Consider the following 14,076-nt stretch of genomic DNA (forward strand, 5'->3'; position numbering starts at 1 on the left):
AATGGTTTAAAACCAGAAAGTATATTACTAAGAAAAAGAATTTCTATATCTAGCCCACAAGTTCACATATCATTTTGACTCAAGTTAAAGTGGTCAGCCAGTATCAAACCTAACTCTTGTTCCTCATTTCACATGGAGGATTCTCTCCTTCTGTCACCACTTTTTGCTCCATGACTGGAATGCACCCTGTCCTAGAATTCTCATGTAGACCAGAAGAAAGCCAGGAATAAGGAATAGGCCTGTGGTCCCTCACGATGGTCTTATTTCAGTCATCACTGATTTTAATCTGGTAATGGCATTGTTGCATTATAGAGTTAATTTGAAAAATGTCTTGCCCTGGCTAGGTGTCTCAGTTGGTTGTTGTATCGTCCCATACACCAAAAGATTTCAGGTTTCATCCCTGGTCAGGGCACCTACCCATATTGTGGATTTGATCCTTGGGCCATGTATGGGAGGCAGCAGATCGATGTTTCTCACATAGATGTTTGTCTATCTCTCTCTTTTAAAAATCAATAATGTATCCTTGGGTGAGGATTTTAAATAAATAAAAAATAAAGAAATAAGTGCATGGATAGATACATACGGAATTGTTTACATGATGACATTTTATTTAGGCAATCCTGCAAGCAGAAGAATGCTAATATGATTTGAATAAATCTGATCATTGGTTTCCATCTGATTTTGTTTTACTAATTATTTTTAAAGATTTTATTTATTTAGAGGGGGAGTAGGGAGAAAGAGAGGGAGAGAAACGTCGATGTGAAAGAGAAACAGATCGGTTGCCTGTCCCATGTGCCCTACCTGGGACCAGGCCCACAAACCAAGCATGTGCCCTGTTCTACTTCCTGAATTAACTTTATAGGTTCACTAAACCATTTCTTCATTGCCTTTATTAATGCTTATTTGTCTCATTTATGCTTATTTCTCTCATTAATGCTTATTTCTTTCATTTATTTTTTTCTAGTTTCTTTAAAGGGCTAGGTATTTTAACCTTATTTTAAAATATTATTCTAAATAATAGTGCTCGAGTTTCACTTTTCTACTTAATTGTAATTCTGAATTCTAATGAAACCTCTCAAAACATCAATTAAGATATTCATAAATCAGTTTCATGTGGTGTTTATCTTTATTCAGTATATTCTTAATATATTAGAATACCTCTTTGTAATTACAAAAGTTTTTTTTTCTTTTAGTATTTTATTTTATTTTTATTTTTTTCCCAATTTTTTTATTTAATTATTTTTCAAGTACAGTTTTCTGTCTATTACTCCCATCCCTCCCCACCCCCCATCCTCCCCCCTGTAATTACAAAAGTTTTTATATGTAGCAAAATAAAAACTTTTCATATATACATGATGATGTAATGTGTACATCGAACTACACAAATCCACTTACACAGTTTCCCCTTTCTGCTTGTACTGCGTGCGGCTGTCTTGTTGAGATGAATTAAGGATGGGGAGGACGTTATTTGTGCTAAGAGATTTAAATTGTAGTAGCCTCTTTGTGTAATTTCTTCTTAGTATTAAAAGTTTTAGAAATGACTATAAATTTGAGATGATTATACCAAAAATGACTTTCAGTAATAAGAATGTCATCCCTACTTTGGGGATTATTCTCTTCAAGCCTTTAGTTTAATTTTACACCACAGTAAACATTTTAGTTATTTCAGATAACACCTAAGGGTAGAAAAGAGTATGTCCATCCCTTTGATTTGCAGTAAGGGTTTTTTAAAAAGTAAACAGAAACACCAATAAACTGCATTCTGTGTCAGGAGCTGTGGAGAACAGTGTCTCTCTCATCTGCTGCCCAGGACACAGTGGTTCTGTTTCTAGGCTCCCGTAGGATTTGGCAACACCTGCTGTAAATAACAATCCTGTGGCTGTTACAGATGGAGGGGCTTTTCCATGGTGTGTTCTATAAGGTGCAGGAGCACCTGTGTTTGAGTCCCTATCCATTGGTCTTGACTGCAGCGGTAGTTGGCAGTAGCAGACCTGGGATACAGACAGTACAAAGACAACGTTTTCTCTTCTAAAATGATGGTTGGGAGCCCTGGCTGGTGTGGCTCAATGGATTGAGTGCTGGCCTGCGAACTGAAAGGTCGTTGGTTTGAGTCCTGGTCAGGGCACATGCCTGAGTTGTGGGCCAGGTCCCCAGTTGAGGGTGTGTGAGAGGCAACCAATTGATGTTTCTCTTTCTTTCCCCCTCCCTCCTCATCTAAGTGTAAATAAAGAAAATCATAAACAAAACAAAACTGATGGCTGGGAAAGCAAAGGACTTGCTTGTAGATAGTACACTTTCTCTTTGTATGAGAAATAGTATTTCTTTCTTCTGAAAGTGTCTCTGTTCTTTCCAAGATATTAGGCAGCCTTTCAGTGTTTCTCACTCTAATTAGTCCCCCTCATGAACTGCCTCTTCTCCCCCAGCCAAACACCTCACTGGTCAGTTGTATGCTTTTTAAATAAAATCCTTGAATAGTACTGATATAAGTACTGGATATTTTTGCTCCTGATCTTTAAATATTATACATTAATTTTTGTTGCTTTTTTGCTTTAGCAAGTTTTATTTTTTTAATTAATTAATTTATTTATATTCAGAGGGGAAGGGAAGGAGAGAGAGAGAGAAACATCAATGTGTGGTTGCCTCTGGTGCGTCCCCCGCTGGGAACTGGCCTGCAACCCAGGCATGTGCCCTGACTGGGAATCGAACCGCTATCGTGTGGTTTACAGGCCCGTGCTCAATCCACTGAGCTCAATCCACTGAGCTACGCCGGCCAGGGCCTCGCTTTAGCAAGTTTTAAAAGAATTTGTTTCAGCATGTTATTTTGGTTCTTTGCCATTAGAGTTTTAGTTTCTAATTCTTCATCCATTGCTTTGATCCAGGCTGGAAGTGTAAAATACCTGCTTTTTAAAGTAACAGTAAGACATATATATCTTCAGAATACCTGTTTTTGCCGTGTATAATAGGCACCCACATTTTTGGCCCAAACTTTCAGAGAGAAAAAACTTTCATTTTAATTTTTAAATTCAATTATTTATCTATTTATGTTTAGAAACAAAACTGATTATCATATTTCAGGGTGTTAGTTTGTATACAGATACTGTTATTGCTTTTGAGAGTTACACTTTTAACAAATAAGCATAAATAAAAATTAAGAACATTTATATAGATAAGGAATTAGTACTACTCATGTATAATGCACACCTTTATTTTTTCCTCAGAAATTTGGGCAAACAAGTGCTCATTATACACAGCAAAATATGGTAAATCATCAGTAAGATCAAAATACACATAACACAAAATCTTAATATTTAAAGGGGAGTTTCGCTTGTGACTTATCTATTGTATAGCAGTTGGTACATGAAATATTTTTGCTTAACTTTTTCTAGAAGAAAAGTAGACTCAAGAGGGATGTTTTTGCCTACTATGATTTATTCCTGTGCATAATCTTAAAAAGTTGATTAGATGAAGCAGTCATTACAATGGGTTGGCCAAAAAGTCCATTTAGTTTTTTTCTGTAAAATAAAAGATACATTTTTCATTTTCACCAATAACTTTATTGATTTGGATATTTTGAATATGTTGGCTATCTTCCGGTATTGGCTTCTAGTGGGTAGAGAGGCCAGGGGCGCTACTACACATCTTCCACTGCATAAAGCAGCAAAGAATTATTTGGCCAAAATGTCAGTAGTACCAAGAAATTTCGTAAACCACTTCTGACACCTTTGGTCAGTCACAGCATCTTCTCCATACACTGCAGAAATCTTTTTTTGTGCTTCAGTTGCATTTTTACCTTTCTTGAAATAATAAAGTATAATATACTGAAAATGTCTATTTTCTTCCATCTTCAATATTAAAATGGATGCACAAAAATTTACTAGTTTTGATCAGTTTTTTAAAAAATGCACACTGATATGACAGCTGTCACAATAGAATCTAACAAAATTGTTTTGAATGAAGTTAAAGACAACTAAGTACTAACTAGAGCCATTGTATGGAAAAAACTAAATGAACTTTTTGGCCAACCCAATATATTTCAAAGGTTTGAATTAGTAAGTTGCTGTGTTTCATCAGGTGGTTTATGAAATACCAGCATGTAGACCCAGAAGAAGCTGTAAGGATTCACACTGATGTTCGAACAAAGAAATCCGTGGCCATTCATTGGGGAACTTTTGCCTTAGCAAATGAGGTGAGTTTGAGTGTGATAATAGTAACTAACTGGTTCTGGTTTTGACCTATGATGGATTCAAACATCACTATACCCAGCAGTGTGTTCAGGGATCAAACTGGAATCAGAACCCATTTGATTCATAGTCATCCAATGAAATGGTAAATCTTGAATTAATAAAACAATATTTATAGTGTGGAAAAAAGCCCTCATTGCATGCTGGTCTTTTGGCTTATTTCTATAGTTAATGACATGTGTTTCTCTAACACAAGGGTGTCAAGCTCATTTTCACCAGGGGTCACATCAGCCTCGTGGTTGCCTTCAAAGGGCTGAAATAATTTTGGGACTGTATAAATGTAACTACTCCTTAACTGTTAAGTAGTTGAAATTATATTCAGCCCTTTGAAGGCAACCATGAGGCTGATGTGGCCCCTGGTGAAAATGAGTTTGACATCCCTGCTCCAACCAAAAATGTGTGTGATTTTGGGAAACAGAAATGAACCATCGTGTCTTCTCTCTCAAGGAGCCTTTTGTTCTAGCAGAACCTGTAAGACGTGTACATAATCTCTCTAAAACAGGTGTCTAAAGGTGTAAGTGGTCTCAGAGTCAGGGTGTTACTGATTGGGAGGATCAGATACACTTCCTGGAGAGCTGACATTTGAACTTGGCTGTGAGAAGACATTTCAAGAGGAGGAAAAGGCAGAGTATGGTCCAAAACCAAACTTCCTGATTTTCCCTCAAATTTGTTTCTCTTACATCTTAGTAAATGACAAATCCCTTCTTCCAAAATCTTGACTTGCCTTTCTCTCATATCCTCCATCCAGTTTTCCCCGCATGCAGTCAGCTCAACCTTCAGATTATAATCAAACTTTGACCACTTCTCACCACCATCATTGCTATCACGCTGCCCTACAGTTTGTTCTCGACACTGCAGAGGACAGTGACCTTTATACCTTGAGTCTGATCACGACACTTCTCTGCCAGAACTACCTAGTGGCTTCCCGTAATGCTCAAAAGTCAAAGCCACATATCTCACAGTTGCCTACAAAGCCTATTAATGTTAATTCTTCTAATCCATGAACATGGTATATTCTTCCATTATTTGTATTATCCTCAGTTTCTATCATCAGTGTCCTATAGTTTTCCAAATACAGATCTTCCTTTACCTCCTCGGTTAAATTTATTCCTAGGTACCTCATTTCTTCTTTTTACAGTAGTACATGGAATTATTTTCTTAGTTTCTCTTTCTGAAAGTTCATTATTGGCATACAGAAATGCCATTGGTTCCTGAGTATTGATTTTGTACCCTGCTACTTTGCCAAATTCATTTATCAGGTCTAGTAGTTTTTTGGTGGAGCCTGTAGGGCTTCTATGTACAATATTATGTCATCTTCAAATAATGGGAGCTTTACTTCTTCCTTTCCAATTTGGATGCCTTTTATTTCTTCTTGTCTCAGCACTGTGGCTAGGTCTTTCAAGAACTATGGTACTGTGTTGGGTAGGAGTGGTGAAAGCGGACATCCTTGTCTTATCCTGATCTTTGAGGAAATGCTTTTAGCTTTGCCCACTGAGTAGGAAGTCGGCTGTAGATTTTTTGTATATGGCCTTTATTATGTTCAAGTGTGTTCTCTCTGTTCCCACTTTGCTGAGAGTTTTTATCATAAATAGTGCTGGATTTTAGCCAATGCTTTTTCTGCATCTATTGATATGATCATGTGGTTTTTATCTTTCATTTTATTTATGTGATACGGTGTCACATCTGTTGATTTGTGAATGTTATACCAACCTTGCATCCCAGGGACAAATCCCACTTAATCATGGTAAATGATCTTTTTAGGATATTGCTGGATATGGTTTGCTGGGATTTTGTTGAGGATTTTAGCCTCAATGTTCGTCAGGGATGTTGGCCTAGTTTTTTTTGTTGTGTCTTTACCTGGTTTTGGAATTAGAATAATACTGGCCTTGTATAAACAGCTTGGAAGCCTTCTCTTGGATTTTTGGGAATAGTTTGAGAAGGATAGGTGTTCTTCTTTGAGTGGTAAAATTCACCTGTGAAACTTTGGTTCATGACTTTTGCTTCTTGGTTGTTTTTTGATTATTGCTTCAATTGCATTAATTGTTGTCAGCCTAGTCAGGTGTTCTGTTTCTTCCTGATTCAGTCTTGGGAGATTGTATTATTCTAGAAATTTATCCATTTTGCCCAGGTTGTCCAACTTCTTGGCGTATAGTTGTTCTTAGTATTTTTTTCACAATCTTTTGTATTTCTGTGGTATCTGTTATTTCTCCTCCTTCACTTCTGATTTCATTTGGTTCTTCTCTTTTTTTCTTGATGAGTCTGGCTAAAGGTTCATTAATTTTGTTTATCTTCTCAAAAAAACAGCTCCTGGATTCATTAAGCTTTTGAATTTTTTAAAGCTCTATGTCATTTATTTCTCCTCTGATCTTATTTCCTTCCTTCTATTCCCTTTGGCCTTTTTTTGTTTTAGTTCTTTTGAGTATTGTAGGGTTAGATTGTTTATTTGAGAGCTATCTTCTCAAGGTAGGCCTGGGATGCTGTAAATTCCCTCCCAGGACTGTTTTCACTGTGTCCCATAGGTTATGGGTTGTTGTATGTTCATTTTCATTTGTTTCCGGGTACTTTTTGATTTCTTTCTTGATCTCATTGATGACCCATTCATTTCTTAATAACATGCTATTTAGTCTCCAGGTATTTGAATGATTTTGAATATTTTTACTAAGGTTTTCTAGTTTCATGCCATTGTGATCTGAGAAAATGTTTGATATGATTTCAGTCTTCTTGAATTTAAGACTTCTCTTGTGTCCAACCATGTGGTTTATCTTTGAGAATGATCAATATGCACTTGAAAAGAATGTGTGTTCTGATCCTTTGGGATGTTTTGTAAATATCAATTCAATCCCTTTGATATATAGTGTGTCATTTAAGGTCGCTGTTTCCTTTTTGGTTTTTTTGGCTGGAAGAGCTGCCCAGTGGTGACAATGGGGTGTTAAAATCCCCTGCAACCCCCTACTATGACTGTATTGCTGTCAATCTCTTTCTTTAAGTCCACCAAGATTTTCTTTATGTTAGGCATCTATAAGGGTTATTATATCCTCTTTTGTACTATGTAGTGACGTTATCTTTTTATGGCCTGTGTTTTGAAGTCTTTTTTGTCAGATCACTTCCAAATTGCTGATTTGATCCTATTTCCTCTAGCTTGCTTTTCATTCCTCATAGTGTATTCTTCATTTGATACTGCATTCTTCGTTTCCAACAGGTTCTTATTTGAGGTTTATGTGTCCTTTTTCATGTTGATGTAGTTCTTACTAAGTTCCGTGAATATCCTTATAACCATTACTTTGAACTCTATGTCTGATAAATTACTTGCCTTGGTTTCAGTTGGCTCATTTTCTGGGGATTCCTCCTTTTCTTTCATTTGAGGTTATTTGTTTGTCTCCCCATTTTAAATGACTCTTTTTGTTTCTACACATTATATAGATTTGGTTTGACTTCCCGTCTTCGTGGGGTGGCAGTGTGTGGTAGGAATCCTGTGGGACCCAGTGATGCAGTCTCCTTGATCTCCTGAGCTGGATGCTCTAGGAATGCCCTTGTGCAGTTTATGTGGGCTCTCCCATTGTATTTGGGTCTTGACTGTTGTTGGCCCATTCATGGGTGGGTTCTCCTCTGTGGCTGGCTGACTGACTCAAACCACCACGTCCTGAATGTTGTTTTACCTGTGCTGACAGAACAAAGAAATACAGCACAGAAAATAAAACCCCACACAAGCAAAAAAAAAAAAAAGCCCATCCAACAATAGCAAATTCAACAATAAAAGAGTAAAGAATCATAAAAATAGAAAGAAAAACAGAATATAAGAAAAATAAGAATACGATTAAGACCAAAGAAAAGAAAAGTAATTATGAGAGGATGGAGGGAAGAGAAACACTGAGTGTAAGGAACAGAAAAAAGGTGGCTGTCTCCAGTGGGCTTTGTCTTTCTCCAGTGGGCACAGAGCCTACAGCCTTTCACTGATGGATGCCGTGTGGGTAGATGATCCCAGCACTGGCCCTCTATGCTTGGGGGCCCAGTCAGACAGAGGTCCAGGCTTCACTGCTCTCTGGGGGAAGCTGCCCAGCTGTGTGGCAGCCTTGGCCTTCTGCCTGTGAAAGTGGTGCCAGCCCCTTTTGTGTCCCTGCCCTTAATGCTGGTCTTGAGGTGGTTTCTGCCTGTCCTTGGTTAAATATCTCCTTTTCAGGTAGTCTTCAGTTTGGGTGGATGTTCCTCTCTTATTTTTATTTTCAGCTTGATTCTGTGAGGTGGTGTGAGATAAATTCTACTCCACTGCCCTCTGCTGCTCCTCAAAGAGAACTTCTTAGACTGTTGTATTTCCACCTCCCACACTTACCCACACTTTGTCCCCAGAATTCATCTACCATTCAGATATTATTTTGTTATTTATTCATTTATTTGTCTCTAGTAGACTGTAAGCGCCAGGAAGGCAAGGGTCTCTGTTTCATTCCCTGGCCTGGCTACTCTGTGGTGCTCAAAAGGTGCTTGTTGCGTCAAGGGTGAAGGCAGACTTACCCTGGCCACTCACTAATCTGACTTTCTGATTTTTATTCCTGCTTTCTACTTCCACATTATGCAGCTTTTAAAATGGAAATTGGGAAAACCCATTTGAAGTAAAGGGAAAATAGCAATTATACAATATAAAGATTTAGGCCAAGAGGGAAATAACTGGTGAGATGATTTCTTTTTATATCTTTTAAATCAGTAGTTAGAATAACACCTTTTTAAGTGGTTTCAGTTTATTTTAAGAAATAGTTGATATTTTGCAACAACATGGATGGAACTGGAAAGCATTATGCTGAGTGAAATAAGCCAGGTGTTGAAGGACAAATACCATATGATCTCACCTCTAACAGGAAGCTAAACAACAAAGCAAACAAGCAAGCAAAATATAACCAAAGACACTGAAATAGAGAACAGGCTGACAGTGACCAGAGGGGAGAGGGGAGGGAATTTCAGGGGAAATAAGGGAGGGATTTAGAGGAACCTATATAAAGGATACATGGACAACAACTGAGAAGGGTGGAAATGGGAGGGAGGGGGGAGGATGGGGGGTGGGACGGGATGGGAGTAATAGACAGAAAACTGTACTTGAAAAATAATTAAATAAAAAAATTGGGGAAAAAAAAAGAAATAGTTGATAGATTAAAACATCCTGCGACAGTGTGCTATCTTCTTCTTTAAGCTTTGAAAAGGTGAGGAGACAAAGGGGACAAGGGACATCCCACCTGTCTTACCCCTGCCTCCCTTCCATTCTGTAGACTGTAGTATCAGTGTGTGGCCAGGGGTTTGAGGAGAACAGCCCTTCTCCAGCCAAAAATATTTCTCTAGCATTTGCTTTGCACACAACACACTTAAAATGTAAGTTTCAATATTAAAAGATATTGGTCACAGTTCATTCTCTGCTACTACCTTAGGTATTGGTTCCATTCAGATTGAATTTCATGTAGTGGATTAGTTATCAGATTTCATGCAATCTAATGATGTTTGCTCCAAGATTGGCACCAAACTTGACATATATGGTATTTGGGTAGATTGGTAAGAATGTTTCTATTGACTTAACAGTTAATGACTCCATTGTATTAGAAAATGTGATTAACTCATTTGCTATGCTCAGTGAAAAGAAAGGGCATTATTTTAACTGAGCATATATTATTTTAGTTTGACTTATTTGAAATATCCCTGAAATGCATGTATGGTTAATCTTTGTCCTTTTTTTTCTTTCTCTGCCCTTTGCCAGCATTACTTAGAGCCTCCAGTGAAATTGAATGAGGCTCTAGAAAAATGTGGACTTACGACAGAAGATTTTTTTGTCTTGAAGCATGGAGAATCAAGATACTTAAATAGTGATGATGAAAACTTAAAATAGAGCACAGGAGCTTGTAATGACATACATTTGATATAAGTATGAAAAGACTAAGATATTCATGATTATGATTTTTACATTTGGAAACTTTTGCAAGTTTCTGTAATAACTTTACTACTATAATTGCCAGTTCATATGAACAAAGAGTTCAGTTATGGGTCATTTAAATAACGAATGGGCTAAGACTGATTTTAAATCTTGTCTCAATGTGTAAGCTATAAATGGGATTTTTTTTAACTAAAGCATTATACTTTAGTGGTAGAATTTTCTGAGGTTGTGAAAAACTAATTTTAAATGCCTACTTCAGTTCTATTCTTAAAAGCCTTCTACAAGGTTAGTCAGGCCTGTCTACATACCTAAATTTTTCCAGAGGACTGCTCACATAAACATATTTCTTACATTCGCATTAGAGTAGTGATAAAATTCCCACATTCTTATGGCACTTGCTCTTTTAAGATTAGTTTTCATGCCAAATATTAAATGATATTTATTTTTTAAGCACAAAAACACAGAGGAGGTTGGGCTAAGTTATATGAAAGTTTCTGTTTTTAATCTAAATGTCAGACTGCTAAGCACAATATAGCTGCAAGAAAATAAAATCGTACAAAGATAAATACAGACCTTTTTTAAATGTTAATATACCATGCAGTTTCAATTAAATTTTATTCTTTCATACACTCAGTTTTTTCTGATTTAGCTCTAACTCCAAATATATCAGTAAAACTTATATTTTATGCTTTACATGCTTCAGATATATTTTTATATTAAATAACCCCCTAAGCACAATTCTACTTTTATCAAGCCAGTATGGAATACTAATGGCTACAGCGAGTGAGCACAGGCGAGTGACCTGAGCTTGAGTCCTTCCTGTAAAGGCTTTGTAGTCAATTACTCTGAACCATCCTAAGTGAAGATAGCTCATTAGATACATTTGGATACATTCTCTCTAGTCCATAGTCTCAGTGAAATGAACTTTTTTCATAACAATCAAAATAGGGTTCTTATACCAAATGCTACCCAGCAACTGCTGCAGCACATATATATATATGCATGATACACGCTAGCCACTTAATTCCACCATGGATTTTCCTGTGTACCCAACACAGGTCACCTATGATCGCTGTGCCTGTTTCCTCATGTGCAACAAGAGGAGAATTTTGACCTACCTCCAAAAAAATGTGAATAAATAACAAAGTGATTTAAAGGGAAAAAAAACCCACTTTGAAAATATAAGGGATAAAATGTTTTCTTAAGATATCACTACCTAGTTCAGATAGGTAGATTTGGAAGCTAGGAAGATAGGTAGATTTGGAAAATAGGCTAATTTGCTTGATGATGTATTGTTCCTGTTGCGGATGTAAGCATATGTATCAGGGCACTAAAAACTGAGGACTCGGAACTTTATCTCACTCGTTTTGTAAAATTTGGAAAGCCAAAACAGATGAAATGATCTTAATTGTTGTGGACTGCTCTGCCTGGTTCTAGGAATTGTAACTCTACCCACTGTGGCTAAGGAGGAGTCATTGACCTCTGGAATGTAAGCCGCAGGACACAAAGCTTGTCTCTGGTAGCAAATGCTGCCTCAGTTTCCTCCCTGCCCCCAAAGCATGGTCGGATGGGTAAGACCCCTCAGAGGAGGGGCAACCTAGGCCAGACACAATCACTTGGGAGTAATGGACTCCCCCTCCCTCCGTTTTGACATAGCCCAAGTCCCCATGTACTCTGGGAGATGCGCTTCCTGGCTCTAATCCCCTTAAGCCTGAATACCTGTTGGGGAGACGTGCAGCTCCTTGCCTTGCTAGAGCAGTGTCCTGGGGAAAAATCTGGCATCACAAAGACTTCCTGATAAACCTGTGAAGTCTGCCCTTCTAAGAGTGCTTTCATTCGTATGTTAAGGGTTTGAGCAAGAAACCCTAAAACTCTTCCTGAAAGACTGACTCAAACTAAGCCCTCAGATTCCTTTGAAATGTTATCTACTGTTTGATCCTTGCCGCCTTGTATTCCTGTGTATTACAACCCAATAAAAGCCCTTGGAGGAAGGGGCTCAACCCCTTTTTCCCCTGAGAAACTGGCCACCTCTCCTCCCCAAGCAGATGCATCATGTCTCTGTCATGTTTATTCTCATCCGTGGCACACGGGGGGACTTGCGAGGAAAGTCGCCTCCACACTTAATCAAAATTTAGCATTTCCATCTACTAAGATGCAAATCAGTCAAGGGGAAATGGGTATGCAATGTTTGTACATATAATGTATGTGAATGTATGTGATTTGGGGTCACTAAAGCACAAAAAGTCTCCCCATAAGATAAAACAGACCTTCAGGAAAACTGAACAAGCATCTACTTTCTCACTTCAGAGTAGCCAGCAGGTACGAATCAGGGTGTTAGTTTTATGGTGGATTCGCTTTGGGGCATGTTGCCCTAATACTAGCTAATGTTCTTGTGATCACCTTCTTTGCTCTTGAACACTGAACTGAAAATTCATCTCTTAACCTCTGTTCTATAAGCCAAGTACATCTTGATTATTTTTTCTCAACAATGGTGAATGACCTTACCATTGTTTTTGTATTCACACATACATACATACCATCTGATTGATGGTCTCTCAGCACTTTATGTTCTAGTTCCACTTAACTGGGCCTGTCTCATTTTTCTATGCCACCTCACAAGCTTTTATTTTTAACTACCATTCACGTTCTTTCTACTTGAATGTTTTATCACTACAAAGTACACTGAGCTTTGTCTCTCCTTGTAGAATCTCGCTGTGTTGAGTGATTCTTCCCATTGTATTTTTCACTTACCTATATTTGGAAGAGTTTATGTGCAAAATGAAAAAAGTAGAAAAATAAGACAAATCCATTCTTTTCTCTACTTTCCGTCTTACGGTACTTCATAATACCTTTTAGTCTCTTATCCTCCAAGTTAATTTCATTTTCCTCTTTGATTATCTGGCATCACACCGACATGGGAGATTCCATAGAAGTTTCTCCTTTGGAAACTGAGGCACATTGATAGTCCTCTTTGCCCCAAAAGATAGAGCCACCAAATATGAGAAATTCCACCTAATAAAAGCCAAGATGTGCCATGACCTACAGAGATAAAGACTAGTTGTGCATTTTCATCATGCAGTTCTTTCTGTGTAGTTAAAAGTGACCCCCCCTTTTTCTCTAGCATTTTGACATTTCAGCTTTAATTCTCTGATCTCTAGGATATAGGATTATTTATTCAAACTAGTAATACAGAAAAAGAAGTGACAATTTTAGAACCCAATGCTGCTAAAGCACAGAAACCAAAGCCTGGTTTTTAACATGTGCATTCTTACTACATATTTTCATTAAATAAGGAGGCAGATTTAAAAATTATTGTAAGGAAATGTATCTTTCAGGGAATTAATAGTTTGTGCAACTGACAAAAGTATTATTCTTAACCATCATAAGTATATTACTGCTGTAGCCAATTAGGAATTTACGTTTTCATCTCAATATTGAATCCTTTTTCTATTGTAAAAATATTTTTTCCGAGCTTGATTTCTGTATCAGGATAACTGTTGAGAATACACATTTTTCTGTTTGAGGACTTGTGACCTCCTATGGAAGTCCATGTATTTACAAAGGATATTTAAATTACTCTTAAAGCTTTGCCTTAAATACATGAGTAGGAAAGCTTCTGCTTGCATTTTGATTAATACTAGGCATGGTGGTGGTTACGAACTTGAATATTATTAAAATCTGGCTGAATTCAAATATATCAACAAATTGTTATTAGTAGCTTATGGGACAAAAATTCTATTAATTACAATAGTTGAGAAATTTTCATATGTTGTAATTTTAGTGAAGTAAAATATGGATGAAAATAAAGCACTATCAAGAGGAGAAAACAGCCTTGAGTTATTTTTTTCTTTTTATTTAAAAATTATTACATAAGTTATGCCATAGTAAAAAAACTCATACAGTAGAAGATGTACATAGAAAAGTCATTGC

General features: G+C 37.1%; 1 protein-coding gene across 2 annotated transcripts in view; it reads left to right on the forward strand.

Moving 5' to 3' along the window:
• The window catches only part of NAPEPLD (N-acyl phosphatidylethanolamine phospholipase D), a 54,708-nt gene extending 44,342 nt beyond the window's left edge, over positions 1-10,366 (forward strand). For both annotated transcript variants that reach the window (XM_037057091.1, XM_037057090.1), the window contains exons 4-5: positions 4,072-4,186; positions 9,973-10,366. In XM_037057091.1, coding sequence (XP_036912986.1) covers positions 4,072-4,186; positions 9,973-10,101 — 244 coding nt within the window. In that variant the 3' untranslated portion in view covers positions 10,102-10,366. The remainder of the gene's footprint in view (positions 1-4,071; positions 4,187-9,972) is intronic.
• Positions 10,367-14,076: the final 3,710 nt, after the last annotated feature.

This window comes from Sturnira hondurensis, unplaced genomic scaffold (genome assembly GCF_014824575.4).
Source record: "Sturnira hondurensis isolate 20B ecotype Veracruz unplaced genomic scaffold, ASM1482457v3 Scaffold0009314, whole genome shotgun sequence".
Lineage (NCBI taxonomy): Eukaryota > Metazoa > Chordata > Mammalia > Chiroptera > Phyllostomidae > Sturnira > Sturnira hondurensis.